Below are 22,144 nucleotides of genomic sequence, written 5' to 3' on the forward strand. Positions count from 1 at the left end.
TGGCATCTTCTCCCTTTTCATAGGTGAAGAAACAGAAGCTCTGGAGGAATGAATCATTCATCCAAGGTCAGGTAGCTAGTAAGCGTCCCACCAGCTCCCCAGATCTCCTCTTTCCTGTCCCAAGTCCCATTGAGTGAGCTGGAACAATGGCTTCACTGGCACCTGCTGGGAATGGTGGCAGGTGCCTGTAATCCCAGCTACTCGGGAGGCTGAGGCATGAGAATCACTTGAACCCGGGAGGCAGAGGTTGCAGTGAGCTGAGATCACACTACTGCACTCCAGCCTGGATAACAAATGGAGATTCTGTCAAAAAAAAAAAAAAATTAACATACAATATACATACAGTAACATTCACTTTTTAAGTGTGCAGTTTGATGAGTTTTATCAAATGTATATGGTTATATAACCACCATCACCATCAAGGCAGAATCGTCCCATCACTCAAATAAGTCCCTCAGCCCCACCTCTTGCGGTCAATCACTTCTCCCACCCTAGCCACTGGAAATCACTCATCTGTTTTCTGTCCCCTTGGTTTTGCCTTTTCTAGAATGTTCTATACATGAGATCACTGAGAATATAGTCTTCTGTGTCTGGCTTCTTTCACTTAACATAATGCCTAGCTCAGCAGTGTGTCAATCCTCCCTCCCTTGCCATTGCTGAGCAGTGAGTATTCCACTGTATGGCTGTGCTACAGTGTGTTCATCCATTTATTCATTCACCAGCTAATGGGCATTTGGATTGTTTCCAGGCTTTGGCTATGATGAGTGAAGCTGCTGTGAACATTCAAGTACAAGTCTGTGTAGACAGGAGTTTTCATTTGGGGGGATAAATACCTAGGAGTAGTATCGTGTGGTTAAGCGTACGTTTAAACTGAGAAAAACTGTCAAACTGTTTTCCAGTGTGGCCTGTACCATGCTGCATTTCCATCAGCAGTGTTTGAGAATTCCAGTTGCTCCACATCCTCCTCCCGACACTTGTTTTCATCCATCTTTTAAATGTTAGCCAGCCACTCTGGTGACTGTGTAGGATACGTCAGTGTGGTTGTAATTTGCATTTCTACAATTGACTAATAATAATGTTGCACATATTTCTGTATGCTTAGTGGGCATTTTTGGTGAGTTTTTAAAAATTGGGTTGTTGTCACCTTCTTATTGAGTTGGAAGTATTCTTTATATGTTCTGGATGTTTATTCAGGTGTGTGTCTGCTAAGAGGTGAGACTGGTTCTACCCTGGTCCTAACAAGCACCCTGGGCCTGCATCTCTTTTTGTCTCTGTGAGCTGGGTCTGCAGCCCTCTCCTCCCACTACCTATTGCCCAGCAGTACCACTCACCCATCACTGTGGCTCCTGCAATGACATCTCAGCCTGTTTGTCCCTCCCTCCAGCTAGCTGGAGGCAGGATGGCTCAGTGACGCAGGGTGGGCCCTGAAGACAGAGTGCCAGAGTTTGGACCTTGTATTAGCAAGAGTCACAAGGGAAACTTACTTTATCTCTCCATAGTGCTGCTATGAGGATCCAATAAATTAATCCATAGAAGAGCTTAGGACAGCACCTGGCACAAAGTATACATGAACTATTATGATGTTATTCTTCCAACCCATTGTTTCTGTGTTGTCATAAACATAGTGCAGGACTCAGTGTCCCAGCTCTGTGTCCCTCACATACGTTCCCTGACAGCCCACAGGTCTTGCCTGTCACTGCCTCATTCAATAAGCGATGACTCTGCCTCATCCTTGGCTGGGGCCTTGCATTGGACATTTCTGTATCCATATTTATTTTTTAAAAACTAGCTGTTGGCCAGGCACGGTGGCTCACATCTGTAATCCCAGCACTTGGGAGGCAGAGACAGGTGGATCATGAGGTCAGGAGTTCAAGGCCAGCCTGGCCAACATAGTGAAACCCCATCTCTACTAAAAATACAAAAATTAGCTGGGTGTGGTAGCACGCACCTGTAATCCCAGCTACTTGGGAGGCTGAAGCAGGAGAATCGCTTGAACTCGGGAGGCAGAGGTTGCACTGAGCCAATATAGCACTACTGCACTGCGGCCTGGGCAACACAGCAAGACTCCGTCTCAAAAAAAAAAAAAAAAAAAACTAGCTGGACTTGATACTCTTGTTAGAGGAAGATTTTTCCACATCTGTTAACTTTTCTTATATTGTTATCCATCTGTGCAGGTTTTTCTGTCCTCATAAGTCAATTTTGATAATTTATATTATATTATATTTTGAAAATCACCCATTTCCTATAGTTGTTTATTAGTGTCTTCTCTGTTATATTTGATCAGATTACCAAATCTTGCTCATTGATTTCCCATTTTTTTATTGTGTTTATTTTTTTGAGACAGGGTCTCACTCGACAGCCCAGGCTGAAGTGCAGTGGTGCAATCATGGCTCACTGCAGCCTTGACCTCCTGGGCTCAAGCAATTCTCCCACCTCAGCCTCCTGAGTAACTGGGACCTCAGGCACACACCACCACAGCTGGCTAATATTTTATTTATGTATTTATTTATTTTTGTAGAGACGGGGTCTCACTATGTTGCCCAGGCTGGTTTCAAACTCCTTGGTTCAAGTGATCCTCCCGCCTCAGCTTCCCAAAGTACTGGGATTACAGGCGTGAGCCACCATGCCCAGCCCCCATTTACTTTATAGTAAGTGCCTTTATGGGCGTAAATGTTCCTCTGAGACAGCTTTGGCTATTAGCCATACTTTTAATATTTTGTACATTCATGGTTATTCATTTATAAATGGTCTGTAATGCAATGCAGATTTCCCCTTTGGCCCAAATGCCATTTACAGCAGCACTTTTCTCTTTCTGAGCAGACAGAATATTTTGGTTTCCTCTCTGTTGTTTATTTCTCGTCTGCCTCGCCTCATTTGCTAGGTGTTCCCTTGGTGTGCCTTAAGTCTGAGCCACTCAAATATTTGTGTTTCTCTAAACACCCCTGACACTGTCCTGCTGGTTTCTCTATCTGAAATGTCCTTCCCTTCTTGGCCAGTTCCCCCTAGTGCATCAAAGAAATCCTGCTCTGTTGCCTTCAGAAAACAAAACAAAATGAAACCTGTCAGTCTCTTTATGTCCCCAAAGACGCTGTAGCTTTGCTGGTATCTGGTTGTATTAAGCTGTTCATTTGTCTCTTCTGCTAGATGGAAAGATCCTTGGAAACTAAAAACTAATCACTTTTCTAGCTTCTGACTAAGCACAAATTAGGTTCTCAAGAAACAATGAATAATGAGTGATCCAGTATCCCCTTCCAACATATTTTTGGTCATTGATACCATCATTCTGAGTAGTTACTAGGGAACACTTCACTGCAGTAACCAATACAGCAAAACATGAAATAGAGTTACATAGTAGAATTGTATTTCTTGCCCATATAATAGTCAAATGCAGTTCTTCATCAGCTGGGAGGTTCTCCTCCCCACAGTCATTTAGGAATCCAGTGAACATAGCAGAGGTTGCTAGCTCTAGACCCAAACCCATGTCCTCTTTGTCCACAGTGATGATAATGCCAGCAACAGCTGGCCAGCTATTCTGTAGTTCTCAGCCTCCCTTGCAGTGTGATGTCTCCATGCAATTTCAGTGGAGCAACATATACTATTTCCATTTCCAGGTGTAGGCTCCTAAGAAGAGGGTGGCTTCTTCATGTTCTTTCTCACCTTTCCATGGGCTAGCTGCAGATAATGATGAGGCTTTAGGGGGTGGGCGGAGCCATAAAGTAGAAGCCTGGATTCCTAAATGACTGTGTGAAGTGTTTCCTAATTTCACATAATTGTTTCTTAATTTCCTGTTTGGGTTATTTGTTGCTAGTGTATAAAAAAAACCCTGATTTTTGTGTGTTGATATTTGTGTGCTGCAACTTTGCTGAATTAGCTTATTAGCTCAATTTGATCTCAAATATTAGCTCAAATATTTTGGTGGATTATTTATAGTTATCTACATAAGATCATGTCATCTGAAATAAAGATAGTTTTATTTCCTTCTTTCTGTCTTAGTCCATTTGGGCTGCTGTAACAAAATGCCATAAATTGGAGGCTGAGAAGTCCAAGATCAAGGCACCAGCTAATTCACTGTCTGATGAAGGCCTGCTTTCTGGTTCATACATGGCACCTTCTAGCTGTGTCCTCACATGGTGGAAAAGTTAAGGTAGCTCTCTGGGATTCCTTTTTGTTTGTTTGTTTTGTTGTTTTTGTTTGTTTGTTTTTTTGAGATAGAGTCTCACTCTGTCACCAGACTGGAGTGCAGTGGCACAATCTCGGCTCATTGCAACCTCTGACTCCCTGGTTCAAACGATTCTCCTGCCTCAGCCTCCTGAGTAGCTGGGATTACAGGTACCAATCACCACGCCCAGCTAATTTTTGTATTTTTAGTAGAGACGGGGTTTCACCATGTTGGCCAGGATGGTCTCGATCTCCTGACCTCGTGATCTGCCCACCTTGGTCTCCCAAAGTGCTGGGATTACAGGCATAAGCCACCGTGCCTGGCCTCTGGTATTCTTTTTATAAGGGCTCTTTTTCTTTTTGTGTGGGCTCTACCCTCATGACCTAGTCACCTTCTAAGGCCCCACCTCTTAATATCATCACACAGCAGATTTAATGTATGAATTTTGAGAGGACGCATTCTTTCCATAGCACTTTCCAGTATGGATACCTTTTATTTATTTTTCTTCCCTAATTGCTTTGGTTAGAAATGTCTTCCCTAACTGCTCCATTACTATGTTGAAAAGAAGTGGCAAAAGTGGGTAGTCTTGTCTTGTTCCTCTCTTAGGAAGAAAGTTTAAGTCTTTTGCCATTGAGTATGACGTTAGCTATGGGGTTTTCATATATGACATTTATCATGTTGAGGAAATTTTCTTCTTGTTTCAATGATGACAGGGTGTTGAGTTTTGTCAGATGCTTTTTCTGCATCAATCAATATGACCATGTAGTTTCTTTGTTTTATTCCATTATTGTAGTACATTACATTAATTTTTGCATGTTGAACTATTCTTGTATTCCTGGGATAAATTTCACTTGGTTATGGTGTATAATCCATAACCATAGCCTGAAGATATGCTGAAGAGGCTGAGTGCAATGGCTGATGCCTGTAATTCCAACACTTTAGGAGGCTGGTGTGGGAGGATCACCTGAAATCAGGAGTTTTAGAAGAGCCTGGGCAAGTAAACAAGATCCCATCTCTACAAAAAATTGAAAATTAGCGCTGGGCGTGGTGGCTCATGCCTGTAATCCCAGCACTTTGGGAGGCCAAGGCGGGCAGATCACCTGAGGTTGGGAGTTCGAGACCAGCCTGACCAACATAGAAAAACCCCATCTCTACTAAAAATACAGAATTAGCCAGGCGTGGTGGCACATGCCTGTAATCCCAGCTACTCAGGAGGCTGAGGCAGGAAAATCACTTGAACCTGGGAGACGGAGGTTGCAGCGAGCCAAGATCATGCCATTGCACTCCAGCCTGGGCAACAAGAGCAAATCTCCGTCTCAAAAAAAAAAAAAAAAAAAAAAAAAAAAAGAAAGAAAGAAGGAAAAGAAAAGAAAAAAAGAAAATTAGCTTGATGTGGTGGTTGTGCACCTTTAGTCCTAGCTACTCAAGAGGCTGAGGCAGGAGGATTGTTTGAGCCCAGGAGGCTGAGGCTGCAGTGAGCCATGATTGCACCACTGCACTCCAGCCTGAGCAACAGAGTAAGACCTCATCACTAAAAACAAATTTTTTAATACTGAAGAATTTTATTTGCTGGTATTTTGTTGAGGATTTTGCATCTATATTCACAGGAAATATTACTCTGTAGTTTTTCTTCCTGTAGTATCTTTGTCTGGCTTCAGTATCAAGGCAATGCTGGCCTCATGAAATGAATCAGGAAGCGTTACTTCTTCTTTTATGTTTTGGAAGAATTTGAGAGAATTGGTGTTAATTCTTCTTTAAATGGATGGTAGAATTACCAGTGTAGACATCTGGTCCTGGGATTTTCTTTGTTGGTAGGTTTTTTAGTACTAATTCCATTTCCTTACTTGTTATTAGTCTAATGAGATTTTCTGTTTCTTCCTGAGTTAGTTGTAGTAGCTCATGTGTGGAATTTTTCCATTTCATCTAAGTTATCCAAGTTTACCTAAGTTAAAGTTCCATTTTATCTAACTTGGGTAAGCCAACAAACAATACTAAATGGTTCATGGTATTCTCTCATAATCCTTTTTTTCTATAAAGTCAGTAATAATGTTCACTCTTTCATTTTTTCATTCCTGATTTTAATAATCTGAGTTCTCTCTCTCCCCCTCCCTGCAATTGAGAGTCGTTTAAAAGTGTCTTGATTAAATTTTACATATCTGTGAGTTTTCCAGTTTTCCCTCTGTTATTCTCTTCTAGTTTTATTTCATGTGATCCAAAAAGATACTTTATATGATTTCAAATTTTTTACATTTACTAAGACTTGTTTTGTGACTAAAATATCCTTGAGAATTTCCATGCACATTTGAGAAAAATACACATTCTGCTATTGTTGGACAGAGTGTTCTGTATATGTCTGTTAGGTCTAATTGGTTTAGAGTATTGTTCTAGTCCTCTCTTTCCTTATTGATCTTCTGTCTAGTTGTTTAATCTATTATTCAAAGTAGTGGCCGGGCACGGTGTCTCACACCTGTAATCCCAGCACTTTGGGAGGCCTAGGAGGGTGGATCACAATGTCAGGAAGTCGAGACCAGCCTGGCCAACATGGTGAAACTCCGTCTCTACTAAAAATACAAAAAATTTGCTGGACATGGTGGCACACGCCTGTAATCCCAGCTACTCGGGAGGCCAAGGCAGGAGAATCACTTGAACCCAGGAGGCAGAGGTTGCAGTGAGCTGAGATCGCACCATTGCACTCCAGCCTGGGCAACAGAGCAAGACTCTGTCTCAAGAAAAAACAAAAACAAAAACGAAAAACAAAGTAGTGTACTAAAGTCTCCAACTACTATTGTAGAACTCTATTTCTCCCTTCAATCTTGCAAAATTTTGTTTCATGCATTTTGGTGTTCTGTTTATAATTTTTATATCTTCTTAATGGATCAAAACTTTTATCAACCTATAATGTTCTTTGTCTCTTGAGAACTTTTTTTTTTTTTTACTTAAAATCTATTTGGGCTGATAATACAGCCACCACAACTCTCATTTTGGTTGTTATTTTCATAGAATATCTTCTTCCATCCTTCTACTTTCAAATTCTTCTATCTTTATATCTAAAATGAGCCTCTTATAGATAGCATATAGGTGGATAATGTTCTCTTTATTCACTCTGCTAATATCTGTCTTTTAATTGGAGTTTAATCTATTTATATATAAAATAATTACTGATTAGGAAGGACTTACTTCTACCACTGAGCTATTTTTTTTTCTGTGTGTCTTATACATTTTTAAGTTTCTCAATTCCTCCATTACTGGATTTTTTTTTTACTTCTTGATTTTGTGTCTGTGTTGTTACATTTTGATTATTTTCTCCTTTTGTTAGCAACAGGAGGCAGCCAAATGCCTGGCAGATAGAAACTTGTCCCCCATGAAACCCCACCTTCAAGCCAAAAAATAGCCTGAAGGCTGAAAGACCGGACTGCTGGTCCCAGATGAAACCCATGATCCAGAGTGAGAACTTCCATTCCTGTTTGCCTGCCCTCTATAATCCCTTTTAACCAATCAAATGTTGCCTTTTCCAATACTACCTATGGCCTGCCCCTCCCCCATTCTGAGCCCATAAAAGCCCTGGAATCAGCCACACTGGGGGCACTTTGCCAACTTCAGGTAGGGGGACCACCTCTGTATCCCTTCTCTGCTGAAAGCTGTTTTCATCACTCAATGAAACGCTCGCCTTGCTCCCTCTTTGATTGTCAGCGTATCCTCATTCTTCTTGGGTGCGGTACAAGAACTCGGGAACCAGTGCACAAGCCAGACTTGGTCTGGGGAGCACGGGTTGGTGGGCCATCTCCCGCAGCAGGTAGCATGGCCAAGTGAGGCCTGGGTGGGGCATCACCAAGGTCCCCGGCTTGCAAAGTGATCAAGGAAAAAATCCTGTGTCACTTTCCTTTTCTCATATTTTTTAGTTATTTTCCTAATGATTGCCTTGAGGCTGGCAATTAACATCTTACACTTATAAGAAGCTAGTTTGAATAATAGTTCCAATAGTATATGAACACTCTACTCCTATTTATCTCCACCTTTCTTCCTTTATATTGTTATTACTACAAATTATGCTTTTACACATTATATCCTCACTAACATAAACTTATTATTATTTTCTGCATTTGCCTTTAAATCATATAGGAAAACAAGAATCACAAACAAAAACTACATTAATATTTGCTGTTATATTTACCTATATAGTGACATTTAACAGTGTATTTTTATGTCTTCAGATGTCTTTGAATTACTACTTAGTGTCTTTTCATTTTAGCCTCAATGTTTCCCTTTAGCATTTCTTATAGGGCAGGCCTGCCGGTAATTAATTCCCTTTGGTTTTCTTTATCTGAAATGTCTAATTTCTTTTTTATTCTTGAAGAATAGTTTTGCTGCCTATAAGATTCTTAGTTAATGGTTTTTTTTTCTTTCAGCACTTCAATTATTATTAAAGTGTTATTATTATTATTATTATTTTGAGATGGAGTCTCCCTCTGTCACTCAGGCTGGAGTGCAGTGGTGCAATCTCTGCTCACTGCAACCTCCGCCTCCCAGATTCAAGCAATTCTCCTGCCTCAGCCTCCCGAGTTAGCTGGGATTACAGGTGCCCGCCACCATGCCCGGCTAATTTTTGTATTTTTAGTAGAGATGGGGTTTCACCATGTTGGTCAGGCTGGTCTCGAACTCCTGACCTCAAGTGATACAACCACCTTGGCCTTCCAAAGTGCTGGGATTACAGGCATGAGCCACCATGCCTGGCCTAAAGTGTAATTATTATTACAGCTGCCATTTGGCCTCCTTGGTTTCTAATGAGAAATCACCTATTAAACTTATTGCAAATCCTTGGTATGTATGCTATGTGTAATTTCTCTCTTGCTGCTTCTTAGATTCTCTCTCTGTCTTTGTCTTTTGACAATTTGACTATAATGTGTTTCAGTGTGGATTTCTTAGAGTTTATCCCACTTGGATTTCGTTGAGCTTCTTGGATGTGTATGTTTGTCTTTCACCAAATCTAGGAAATTATTTCACCATTTCTCAAATATCTTTTTCTTCCCCTTTCCATCTCTCTTCTTCTGGAGCTCCCATATACTTAGTTGGTATGTTTGATGGTATCCTACTGTTCCCTCGGGTTCTGTTCATTTTTCTTCTTTCTTTTTTTCTGCTCTGCAGACTGGATAACTTCAATTGCCTTTTCTTCAAGTTCACTGATTATTTCTTCTGCCTGCTCAAATTGGCCATTTAACCTCTCCAGTGACTTTTTCATTTCAGTATTGTACTTTTCAGATCCAGAATTTCTATTTGGTTCCTCTTTAATAAATTCTTTTTATTGTCATTCCCCATCTGTTCATAGATTGCTCTCCCAATTTCCTGTAGTTCTTTGTCCATGGCTTTCTTTAGTTAATTAAGCATATTTAAGACAGTTGACTCAATGTCTTTGACTAGTAATTCCAATGTCTAAACTTCCTTATGGATAGCTTCTTTTAAATTATTTTTGTCCTGTTAGAGAGCCATATCTTCCTCTTTATTTGCTTTGTAATACTTTGTTGAAAACTTAACATTTTGAGTAGTATAATGTGGTAATTCTGAAGCCAGATTCTCCCCCTCCTTTGAGATTGGTTTTGTTGTTTGTTGAGGGCTGCAGTTGTCCATTTGTATAGTGACTTTTCCAAATGATTTTGCAAAGTATGTATTCTCTGTTGTGTCTGGTCATTGACGTTTCTGTTCTGGTGCCTCTGCAGTCAGCCTATGACCTGGAAGAGCATTCCTTAAATGCATAGATTTTTTTAAAACCCAAGAAACAAAAAACCTAGCATGTACCTGTTTAAAAATCTTCTGATAGATGCCACCTGGAAGGCTGCTGCTGCTTGAAGGGGCAGAAACAAAGGCAAGCTCTACTCTGAGCCCTCAGGGAACCACCAGATAAACAAAAGAAATTTGATTCTCCAAATTTCTAGAAGACAAGGTCTTTTCTGCCCACTCCTGCTCCAGCCAGCTGCTCTAGGAACACAATTACTGTCCACATGGCCACAGGAATGTTGAAGAATGCAGGATGGTAGCTGGTTTGCCCACACCACTCACTTATGAGCCATCAGCATGCCTCTCCCTTCATCGAGCACTCCCATGGTTGCTGTAAGTGTCCAATCAGGTTCCAGAATTCTGAAAGAGTTGACTCTTACAGGATTTTTTTCTTTCCTAACTTACTGGTTGTTTAGATAGAGGAACCAATTCCTGAAGTTTCCTACGTTGCCAGCTTCATGAGGATCATTCCCTAGTAACTCTTTTCAGACAAAAAGCTTCATTGATTTACTGTAGGACTAGCATCAAAGAGACTATGCCACCTAGTCTGCCTCCTTAAAACACAGAAATAATCAGTATGCATTGGGGTAGGAGTTTGGCATTAGATCTGCCATAAATCAAGAGCTGGGGACAGCCCATGTCTTAAACTCTGACCCAAGGGCTAAAATATCCTTTGGTAGCAACAACAGCTATAAACTATTGAACAACTTGTATGTGCCAACAGCCTTACCTGCATTATCCCATTGAATCCTCTCAACAGTCCTGTGAGGTAGTAGAATTGTTGCCTGCCCCTTACTGAGGCCTAGAAACATTAAGAAATTTGCCCAAGGCCCTAGAGCCAGTGAGTGGCAAAGCCAGTCTTCAGACTCAGGCTGAAGATCCTACAAGTTCTGTGTTACCCCAGTGTTATCCTGCCTCTCAGCACAGGGTCTTGGATGATTCTCCTAACCCCTCCCTAGGCAATGCACAGGACCTCTCCCTGCACCCTTACTCATGCTCTGCTCTTCTCCTCCAGCAGTGCTGGCCTTAGGCTTTATCCCCGACACCCAGCCCCAGGCTCCATTCCATCTGTTGACAGAGGCAAACACTGGGGCAAAACTGACCTCTGTGTCTACCACTGTGCCCACCTCCACCAGCTTCAGCTGAAGCCTCTGAACATCTCCAGCGTGGAAGAAGCCCCAAAGGATATTTCCTGTCCCCCAGCATATGCTTGACCCTGAAGCCCTCCCCATCTAGTCAAGAAGACCAAACTGTCAACAATCCTGGAGTCAGAGTGACCCATGGGTGAATCTTAGCCAAGTCGCTCATAGCTGTTGCATCCTAGTAAATCCCTTAACTCCCATAGGCTTCAATTTCCCTGCATATAAAATGACAGCCTTCAACTCACAGGCCAGTTTCAATCCATCTAAAGGGTCTAGCACATCCCCTGGCATGTGGAAGCCACAGGGCACACACTAGTTGTGGTCATTTGATCCTGGCATGCTCTGCTGTCTCTCGGCTCCTCTCCCCTTGCCTCTTTCCCTGATGTTCTGGCCATCAGCCACTGCGTAACACCCTCCCACTCACCAGGCCCTTAGCCTGCCCCTTAGCACAAGAGCACAGCCAGTCTCAAGTCTACCCTGCTGTAAGCAAACACTTGCAACATCATGCTGACCTCCAGGCCCTGTTGCATCAGCGTGCCCACGCTTGGTGCCCAGCTGGTACTGAGGGTATCAGGGAACAGGCCAGTGGTGGAAGGGTGGACACTTTGGGTTCCCTGGCTTCCTGGCTCCCAATATCTTTCCCAATGGCATATGGGGTCTAGCAGTTTGGCTCATTTAACTGTGAACCTCTATCCTTTAGAATCTGGGCCTCCAGGCTTTCTTCTGTGCAAAATGGCGGTTAAGGCTCAACCTTTCTTTTTTTAACTTCATTGTTAAATATTACTCCATTAACACACATTTACTGCAGAAAATGTAGGAAATACAGATAAGCGAAAAGGAAAATAAGTTAAAATCACTCATACCACCATCATCAAGATAATTACTGTCACCATTTTGGTATATTTCCTCCCAATACATATATTATCTATATCATATATATGACAAAAATGGATCATACTATGTTTCCTGTTTTCCCCCTGTGTTAGTCATCTATTGCTGTATAACAAACGGCCTCAAAACTTACTGGCTTCACCTTTTCATGTATTATGATGACAAGAATGTGGTATGACACTGTCCTATATCTGGACCATATGCTAAAAGATAGAAAATGGTTTCTAAACTTATTTGTCCTGTAATAACAAAATTTTATTTCATAAAATATTTTTTTAAAAAAAACCATAGTAGCTTGAAACAACAAACCTTTTTTATCTCACACTGTTTCTGTAGGTCAGGAATTCAGAAGCAGCTTAGCTGGGTGGTCTGGCTTGGTGTCTCTCCTGAGGTCAAGGTGTTGGCTGGGGCTGCATCACCTGAAGGCTTGACTGGGGCCAGAGGAGCTGCTTCCAAAGTGGTCCACTCACATGGCTGGCAAGTTGGAGCTGTGTATTGGCAAGAGGCTTCGCTTCTTCTCAATGGATCTTCCCAGAGTTCTTGTAGGCATCCTCATAGCATAGCAGTTGGCTTCCCCCAGAGGGAACAGTCCAGGAGAGAACAAGGCAGAAGCCACAGGGTCTTTTCTGGCTTAGGCTCCAAAGTCATACTCCACCATTTCTGCATTATCATATTAGTTACACAGGCTAGACCTATTCTGCATGGGAAGGGACTATACCATGGGGTGAATACCAGAAGCAGGGCTAATTGAAGGCCAGCTTCAAGGGCGGCTACACATTCCCTTTCAACAGTATGTCATGAACATCTTTCCATGCCAATAGCAGCAGATGAATCTTACCATTTTTAATGACTACATATAAGTGTAGCATAATTTATTTAACCAACCTCCTGAAGTTGGATATATGGGTTATGTCTCATTTTTTGATAGAATTAATCATCTTGAATATCCATCACCAAACTTGTCATATTATTTTCTTTTGATGAATGAAAAAGAAAATTAAGTCATGTCTGTCAATCAGAACCCTGAGCAACTAAGAAATAGGGGTACCACTGGGAGATAGAGCAAGGTCCCTTCTGATTCTGCTCTTGTCTTTCTCTCCCCATAAATGGGGAGTTCACTATCTACTGAGACATCCTAGCCCACAGCTGCACAGTTCTGTCTTTTTAGAAAGCTCTAAGCAGAAACAATGTTCATCCATCCTCCTCGGGACAGCCCTTGAGCTACTGAAGACTCTAAGCACATCCTGGGCATCCTCCATGAGCCATCATCTCTGAGGCCCTCCCCTTCTTGGCCCCTCTTCTCTGGACAGGTTCTGGACAGGCTTGCCCTTCCAAAATTCCTGGAAAGCAGGAACTGTTCCTGCTACAATGACTCTCAACTCCAGTGCAATACAGACCTGTTGGTGTCACCCCTTATCCTGAAGAGGAGGCACTGAGACAGGACAAGGGTGGGTGCCCAGGAGGGCTGGCATGAGTCATGAGAATCTGGTCCTGGAGAATTAGACAGTGTGGGGAAGTAGGGGTGTTGGGCCCCTTTCTGGCCTCATGGATGCCAATGAATATCAGCAGGTGGCTCCCAGAAAGGAACTCTAGGGGATGCCTGTTGCTCTAAATAGAGGCTGGAGAAGGCACTGGCAGTTCAGTCAACCAAGAAAGAGGGCCCACTTGCCTCAGCTTCAGCCTTTGTACACATCTTCAGCCTTTCTTGAGAACTGAATTTAGATTCTCCTCCCCTGTGCTGTGTGCTTGGCCCAGAAGAAGGGCAAGTCTCGCTGGGTAGCTGCTTCTTGGCCTGGCTGAACCAGAAGGCCCCAGTGCCACTCCAAACCTGGGCGTGAGCTCTGCCCCCATGAGCAAACAGTAGCTCAGAGCTGGGGGCTGTGGGGGTCAGTGGCCTGTCACATGAGGTCTGATGAGGCCATCTCTGTTCTATTTTGGGAAAGGGATCAATTGTATCAAGGGCTTTCTTGGGAGTGATCGCTCTGGCCATTGGCGAGAGACCTGGCATTCTGACAAGGCACCCTCCATACCCCGACTCACTTGCCAGCTTCAGCTAATTTTAGCAGACTTTGGCAGGTGCCAGCAAGTACATAGCATGCGGATGTCACTCCCAGGTGAGCCCAAGGAGAGGCCTGGGCCAGAGCCCAAGAGTCATGGTCTATGGCCATGGAGGCACCCAAAGCAAACCCGAGGCCTGGACTTTGCAGTCACAAAATTAAGAATGATACCCCTGTTTTTTGTTTGTTTTTGATCAGTTGGCCACCTTCCTCCACCACCCCTTCCCCAAGTTCCATACAGACCCCTGGATTGTATGAAATGCAAATCGAACCTCTCTGCAGATGAAAATCCACTGGGGATCCCCTTGCCTCCAAGAGCAAGTCCAGACCTGCACCAGCGCAGGCCAGGCCCCCTTAGGACCCCCTCCCTGTCCAAGGGCATTTCAGTAAGTGTTCTGTGGCCAAGGCAGCCTGGTGACTTTCTGCCCGCACAAGGCTGAGGAATGGAAGATGGGTAGGCTGGCTCTGCATACCCCCTCCTGCTGGGCAGCAATCCCTACCCCGTGTTCACAGAGTGTGGCTGGCTGCCCCATGGCTCTGTCCCCATGGCCCTGTCAACTCTTACCCCACATGGGCCTACCCTCCCTTTCTGGCCCTGCCTCTGACCCCATGTCAGGGGGCAGAGTATTTGAGCAGCCGCCGGGCTGAGCCCTTTCAGTGCAGAAGCCCTGGGCTGCCAGCCTCAGGCAGCTCTCCATCCAAGCAGCCGTTGCTGCCACAGGCGGGCCTTACGCTCCAAGGCTACAGCATGTGCTAGGCCTCAGCAGGCAGGAGCATCTCTGCCTCCCAAAGCATCTACCTCTTAGCCCCTCGGAGAGATGGCGATGGATGTCACAAGGAGCCAGGTCCAGACAGCCTTGACTCTGGTAAGGGTCACACCAAAGTTAGGGACTTTACACTGGGAGAGCAGCCCCCAGGGCAGGGCCCTTGGTTTTGCAGATTACCAAAACCAAGGCTGGGGGCAGGGAAGGCGAGCAGGCTCGGGGCACCTTGGAAGGAGGCACACAGGCCTCGGGGGTCCTGGCTAGGGCAGCTGTGCCTGCCACTGGCCCCCCGCCCACCACCCCTCCTCACTGTGGCTACCCAGTGTCCAGCCTCTTGAGGGGTTCTAGGGTACTTATTCCTGGAGCTAACAGTGACCCAGGACACCAGTGTCCGGGGCCTGGCCTGGGGCTTTTATGGGGGGAGCTGGTGGGCTACCTAGGGCTGTCTGGCTCTCTGGGGGCTCTGCATGGCATTTCCAGGGGTTGGTGGATTGGGGATTCTGTCCCTCAGGAGAATGTGGGCACTAGCCCACAGTCACTCACTTCTGTGTACATAGCCACCTGAGGGCCCGGGAATGGAAGGGGCCAGGCTACAGCTGGACATCTGGCACTCGGATAGGCTCTGGAGCCCCCAGACCTGCAGCGTCTGCCCAAGGACTGCCCTGGCCCTTGGCCATGTCCTCAGGGACCCACAGCTCCACCAGCCAGCCCCTCCCAGTGCTGGAATAGACAGTTCCTCAGTCCACATCTGCCAAAGGCAGCACTAGAAGGCATCCTGCCTTTTTTACTGTGTTCTGGAGGTGGGGTCACAAAGCAGTGCTCGCTGCATAAAAGGGACAGCATCCTGCCCCTGGCAGCCCTGCCCGACCAGCTCCGCCTCTCCCACTGCTATCCAACCTGTACACCCTGGTGACCATGTCCAGGCCAGTGGCCTTAACGACTGTCTCTGTACTGATGGCTCCACATCTACCTCTCCAGCCAGACTCTCCTCTGAACTTGGGCCTCACGTGGCCAACTGCTACTTGGAACAAATCGCCCCTTGGCTGGCAGATGTGTTAACATGCCCAGACCAAGATCCCAACTCCCACAACCCAACTCCCAGGTCAGATGGAACCTCTTCTTCCCAGGCCCTTCTGTTCTTCTCCTCAGCCCCTCCCACCTCCCTTCAGAATAAGTCTAGACTCTTACCGCTTTCACCAAGCCTGCGCCCACCATCCCTGCACAGGGATTGTTAGGACAGCCTGACGCCCTGCTTCCACCCTGCCCCAACATGCCCCCGCTCTGCAGCCCGGCGCCTCCAGGCTTCTCACCTCCTGCTGCTCACAGCTCAGCCTCACTTCCTCCCTCCCTGCCTCTGCTCCAGCCTCAGTGCAGGTCCCCTGCTCCCATCTTCTGGCAGCAGCTGCCCGACCTCGTCCCTGCTTCATCTGTCCCCATTCCTTCACCCCCCAGCCTGTCCCCAACTTGACTGAGGTTCTTTCCTGCAGATCCCCGCCCTTGAGAGGGGTTGGTCCCACTGTCAACTCTGCTTCTGTGCCCTGTGCCGCACCTGGCATTCAGTGAGCATCTGCTGAAGAGATGAGGGTCAGACGCCCTGCAGGGAGTGTGGGGGTGTCCTCAGGCAAGAAAAGTTGTACGTTTGGCTGTGGGCCCTGACTATGTGTCCTGTGACCTCTTGGGTGAGGTCAGCAAGAGAAACCTCTGCAAGCTGGCTGGGGCTGCCTCCCAGAGGCTGCCAGGGGGAGGGACAGGCTCTGTCTGTGCTCTTCTTCCGAGGCTACACCTGGGGGGCCAGGCTCTCAGGCTCCCCAGGTACCACCACATTTCCTAGACTGCTTAGGAAAGCCCTGTAAGCTTGCACAGACACCCAGCATGAGGCTTGCCAGAGAGACACTTGTAGCTGAGGTCTGGGCACCAGGAACAGCTCGGTGCTGGGCCTGAAGTCCAGCAGGTTGCAGCCTGGCTGGGTGAGAGGAAAGCTTGGAGCCAGTGCCTGGGTTCAAACTCCTCTGTGGCCTGTGGTTCTGTGGGCTTGGGAAAGGGTTTGTACCTCTGTGTCCAGTTTCCTCACTTGAGATAATAAAAGTACCCACGTCCCAGGGTGGCTGTAGCAATAATAGGGAGGGGTGCCCAGAGCAGGTCTGGCACATAGGAAGTGTGCATCAGCCTCAGTCCCTGCCATTGGGCTTGTCCTGGGAGTCTGTGAGGCCAACCTCTGCTCCACAACGTGACCCCCAGGCTTGTGAGACCAAGCTGGGTCAGAGCTTCCTTCTCTGGGGTTGCACCAGGAGGGGAACTTCTGCAGGCCCAGATGCACCCTGAGGAAAGGGCTTGCTCCCACCAAGAACAAGGCTCACCTTTGGAGGATGCTCCCCACATGAGAGGTAAACCCCCAGGTCTACTGGTGACTGCAGCCTCGGAAGCTGACAGCATCTATCCTCCAACCCATGCCCACTGGGAAGTGTGTGAGGGGTCCTCATAGGCCCTGCGGTGTGGACAATGCAGAGACCCTGCAGCATCTGGCTAGGGCGGGGCCCAGATGAGAGCCCTGAGCCAGGAGACCCTGGCCAGTTCTGCCACTGTGGGGAGACAGGCTCCCCCACCCCATGTCCCCTGCTTCCCTGCAGCCCACAGAGAATACAGACCTACTTTTACAGAAATCCAGATTTTTGTGTAAAAGTGTCTCTATTTTAAATAGATTTTAAGTGGTGGCAGCAAATTTAAGCTTTTGAGAATATTATACAGAACAAATCAGATTCACAGGCCAGATGCAACTTTATTTACAGAAATGGGATCAGGTCCTACCTCAGGTCCCATCTCACGTTTTCACTTAGCCTATACGTCTCCCTCACGGGAAAGGCCACAGAAGGCCCTGCGGTAAGTGTCCTGGCATTGATTTAAAGTCCCCAACGGTGAATATGGGGGTCTTCACTGTTGCAGCAAGAGGACACCCGCCTGTGTATCTTGGAAATGCCTGCAGCCCTCTTGCTGCAGAACAGATTCTTAGGAGAGAAACTGTCAGATCAAAGTTAAACTTAGAGAAACTCCAAATTGCCCTCTGAACAGATGGTATCAGTTTGACATCATGCAATGCCGGGATTCCTCCGGGAGAACTTTCTGGCCTAGAAGGCAGTACAGCCAGGACTTCACCCAGTCAGTGGCAGGGCCACACACAGGCCTTGATACAGAGGGGGAAGACTTGAGCCTCCTCGACACCCTACAGGGCCCAGCCTCCCAACATGTGATAAGAGAAACAACAGCCACCTTGTACCTAGCTCTCCTTATTCTCCAAGGGCTGGGCCAATTCTCCCCACAGCCCTGCAAGAGAGGATCACTCAAGGGCTCCAACTGTCTGACAATACAGCCACACCCTGATCAGCCACCTGGGCATAGGCTCCTTGCCATTGTCCTCCGCCAAGACCTCAGACTGAAATGTTGGCTCCTCCCATGAAGAACCTGGGGCCAAAGGACCAGAGTCCAGGTCCGTGGCCACCAGGATGGGCCACGTGGAGAGAGGCACAAAGGTGGTGCCAGGCAGGTGTGAGGGCTGGACCTTTGCAAGAGCAGCATCACTTTTGTTGAGAGCCCACAGGTACTTTATAATTGGGTCCTAGGACTTCCTGCCAGTAGCCACTGTGTGTGTGGATTTGGGTGCTGGCCTCACCATGGTGTGCTGGTTGCCCGTGCCTGCACAAATGACTTCTGTAAGCCTTTCGTCATCTGCAAGATGGGTGCTGCTGGCACCTCCTCCCTGGTGCTGTGGTGACAGAGCATAGTGTGTGAGGCTGCTATGTGAGGCACCTAATGCAGGGCCTGGCATATGGAGGAATTCAGCAAATGGCAGATGCCTTCACAGTTAGTTCCTGGCATCCTCTACATTGGTGGGTGTAGGAAAGAAAGACAGAGGAGGCAAAGGTTGTAGCTGTGGGGCATTGAGGACAGCCTGGATTGTTCCACAGAGCCCTGAGGACATCTCCAGGGGTGTGCTCCGCAGGGGCAGTTGGATTGGAGGGTTAGGGGTCGGGGAGGGCGTGCACTCCCACCCATGCTCACAGCCTCAGAACAGTGCCTGCTCAGCCAACATGGGTGTTTGATTCTGTGTCTTTTGTCACAGACTTTATCAGCCCCATCCCTTTCTGACCTTGCCTGAGTTTAAATTTTACATGTGGGGCCTCATTAAGAGACATGGTTCTTAACTAAAGATCTGTATCTATTAGGAATGCTTTGGGCTGCAGGAAGCCAAACACCGGACTCACTGTGGCATAAGTGGTTGGCGTCTGCTCCCATAAGCTGCACGTGGAGGGTGGATCTGGCATTACTCTCTCTTCCCTACATCCGCAGTATGCTAACAGCTTTAACCTCTGGCCTTGTTTCTTCATGATTGCAGGGTGGCTATCACAGCGCTGGCCATCACATCCTTACACAGCTGTGTTTACAAATTTAGGGGGACACTGAAGCTCCTCCCCCTGCTAAAATCAGGCTTCCCTTCACCTGTCATTGGCCAGAACTGGGTGAAACGCCCAACTCTAGACCGATCATCAGTAAGAGGAGTACAGAATTGCTGTGCCCAACTTAGGCTAATCGTGGCGCAATGTGCTCCCCACACCAACAAAATCTGAGTTCTAAAAACTGAGGAAGAAGAGGAAAATGGCCATGTTGCTTCCTGGCTGGAATTCAGAGCATCTCCAACCCTCTGAGCTTATGCGTAAGACTGCGGGCAAAAGTGTGTGAGTTTTTGTGGAATGGATCCACGGCTTTTATCAGAGCATCTTTCCTTTTTCTTTTTGATTCAAGATGAAAATATTCTTATGATTATTTTTCTCACCACTGCCCAGAGATAACCAGCACATTAACATGGCCTTTTCTCCATGAATAGCACTAGGGTGCCCAGTGGACAGACACATAGCTGTCCACATGCCAGCTTGCTGGGGATGCATAGGCAGAGTCACATCTGCACTCGCGGCCTGTCCTCACACTGCCATGTGAAGAGCGAGCGGCCACACGATGGGCCGTCCATGCTCACGGGAGTGGCAGTATCAGATCTGAGCTTCGTGTGCCCAGGCTTCTCTCACGTCAGTGCATAGGGACCCTCTTCATTCTGTGGCCCAGTGTGCCCATTGCCACAGATGGCTTCAGTCAGCAGACACCTCCTTCTAGACGCTCACGCTCACTCCTCGCTGGCCCTTAGCACACCTGTGCAGATGGGCCCATTTATTTTCTGGTGTAAATCCCAAGTAGGAGGACTGGGTCTCTCTGACAGCAATGCCAGCTGCCTGGCACCCTCCAGACAGGTGGCTCAAGACCCACCTCGCCAGATCTCCCAGTTAGCCCCTCCTTTCCCTGGCTCTGACCTGAGGGACGAAGCAGGGTGCTACAGGACGCTGTGCCACAGGGATATCGTCAGGGACAGAAGCTACTCTGCCCTCTGCTGCTCACCCCTCCAACAAGCTGTGGGCTGCATTTGTTGAGTGGCTGGTACCAGACTCTGCTCTTCTGACTTTCCAGCTGGTTTTACCTGTAGTAAAGTTTGAGATGATGGATCATCCTGACCCCGGGGTCAGAGGACAGAAGGAGGCCCATAGCGTGTGGGGGAGATGCCCCGTGAGGCCCTCGGTGTGTAGATGCCTGGTGACAGCCCCACCCTGAGGTCCCCAGCCTACCCCCCTCCCCAGCCCAACTGCTCCCATCCCCTCCCTGTGCAGGTAGAGCAGATCCTGGCAGAGTTCCAGCTGCAGGAGGAAGACCTGAAGAAGGTGATGAGACGGATGCAGAAGGAGATGGACCGTGGCCTGAGGCTGGAGACCCATGAAGAGGCCAGTGTGAAGATGTTGCCCACCTACGTGCGCTCCACCCCAGAAGGCTCAGGTACCACATGGGAACCAGCTCCTCATCAAGAAGCAGCTGTGGGCTCAGCCCTAGCTGGGAGAAGCACCCCAGGCACTCCCAGACTCACAGCCAGCCTGAGACAGAATCTCCTGGGGAGCAATGAAGTCCTCGACTTGTGGGGCCAGTTCTCACCCTTGGCTCCTCTGGTCTGGCCCTGGGGCACTCGGGCTCATCCTGGAGCTGGCAAACCTCAGGAAATTGGCGTTTTAAATCTCACTCCTAGCTGGGTGCAGTGGCTTACCCCTGTAATTTCAACACTTTGGGAGGCCAAGGCAGGCGGATCTCTTGAGGCCAGGAGTTTGAGACCAGCCTGCCCAACATGGTGAAACCCCGTCTCTACTAAAAGTACAAAAATTATCCAGGCATGGTGGCACATGCCTGTAGTCCCAGCTACTCGGGAGGCTGAGGCATGAGAATTGCTTGAACCCGGGAGGCCGAGGTTGCAGTGAACCAAAATCACGCCACTGCACTCCAGCCTGGGTGACAGAGTGAGACTCCATCTCAAAAAAAAAAAAAAAAAAAAAAAAAAAAACCTCACTGCTCCCCATGGGCACTTAGAGAACTCTCCCAGCCCAGTTCTGTAGCTGGGCCATTGCACTAGGTCCTCAGTTGGTCCCTGGGCTCTCGGTGACTGTCCAGGGCAGGAGTTTCCCATTGACTGTTCCCCGGCTGACCTTTGACCCCCTCCACAGTTGACACTGGTGTCCCCAGGTGTCTGGTGGCCCCTTGTCCAGCTCCCTTGGTCCCCTTGTGCCTTCCCTCTCCTCTCTGTAATATCCGGGCTCAGTCACCTGGGGCCCACCCAGCCCAAGGCCAGCCTGTGGGTGCCCCTGAGGCTGACACACTTCTCTCCATGCCTTTAGAAGTCGGGGACTTCCTCTCCCTGGACCTGGGTGGCACTAACTTCAGGGTGATGCTGGTGAAGGTGGGAGAAGGTGAGGAGGGGCAGTGGAGCGTGAAGACCAAACACCAGATGTACTCCATCCCCGAGGACGCCATGACCGGCACTGCTGAGATGGTGAGCGGGGCAGGGGCTGGGGCAGGGGGCCAAGGCCATGCAGGATCTCAGGGCCCAGCTAGTCCTGACAGGAGGTGCCACCTGTCTATCACGGGTGGGGAGAGCGGGGGCTGGAGGACCACCCAGCCTCAGAGGCAGTTGGAGGCCTGGGTGAACAGGACTGGCCAACATGTCCCCAAGTCCCACAGTCACCATCTGGCCAGCATTGAGAGGGGAACCGGCTGAGGAAGGGTTAGTGGCAAAAGGAACCCCAGCCAGTCACACCTTATCCGGTTTACCAGAGGAAAAACCAATGTGTAAGAACAGAAATGTGACCCGGCAGCCAGTGCACTGTCCCCCTCTCCAAGGGCCACCCCTCGCCCTCCACCAGCATGCAGAGAAAGTGGGATGACAGCAATCACAATGTCTACCCAGGCAGCAAGGACCTCTGACCATGGGGAGGACTGGGGTGCGGGAAA

The 22,144-nt window shown here is 47.6% G+C and overlaps 1 protein-coding gene across 3 annotated transcripts in view; it reads left to right on the forward strand.

The window, feature by feature from the left end:
* GCK (glucokinase) overlaps positions 1-22,144 on the forward strand; it is a 44,940-nt gene that overhangs the window by 15,258 nt on the left and 7,538 nt on the right. Inside the window, exons 1-3 of one of the 3 annotated variants that reach the window (XM_054494750.1) lie at positions 14,675-14,884; positions 20,485-20,647; positions 21,532-21,686. In XM_054494750.1, coding sequence (XP_054350725.1) covers positions 14,837-14,884; positions 20,485-20,647; positions 21,532-21,686 — 366 coding nt within the window. In that variant the 5' untranslated portion in view covers positions 14,675-14,836. Of the gene's footprint in view, positions 1-14,674; positions 14,885-19,169; positions 20,396-20,484; positions 20,648-21,531; positions 21,687-22,144 lie in introns of those variants that run through there. The other 2 variants (XM_054494749.1, XM_054494751.1) reach the window with 2 other exon arrangements.

The sequence above is a fragment of the Pongo pygmaeus genome, chromosome 6 (genome assembly GCF_028885625.2).
Source record: "Pongo pygmaeus isolate AG05252 chromosome 6, NHGRI_mPonPyg2-v2.0_pri, whole genome shotgun sequence".
Lineage (NCBI taxonomy): Eukaryota > Metazoa > Chordata > Mammalia > Primates > Hominidae > Pongo > Pongo pygmaeus.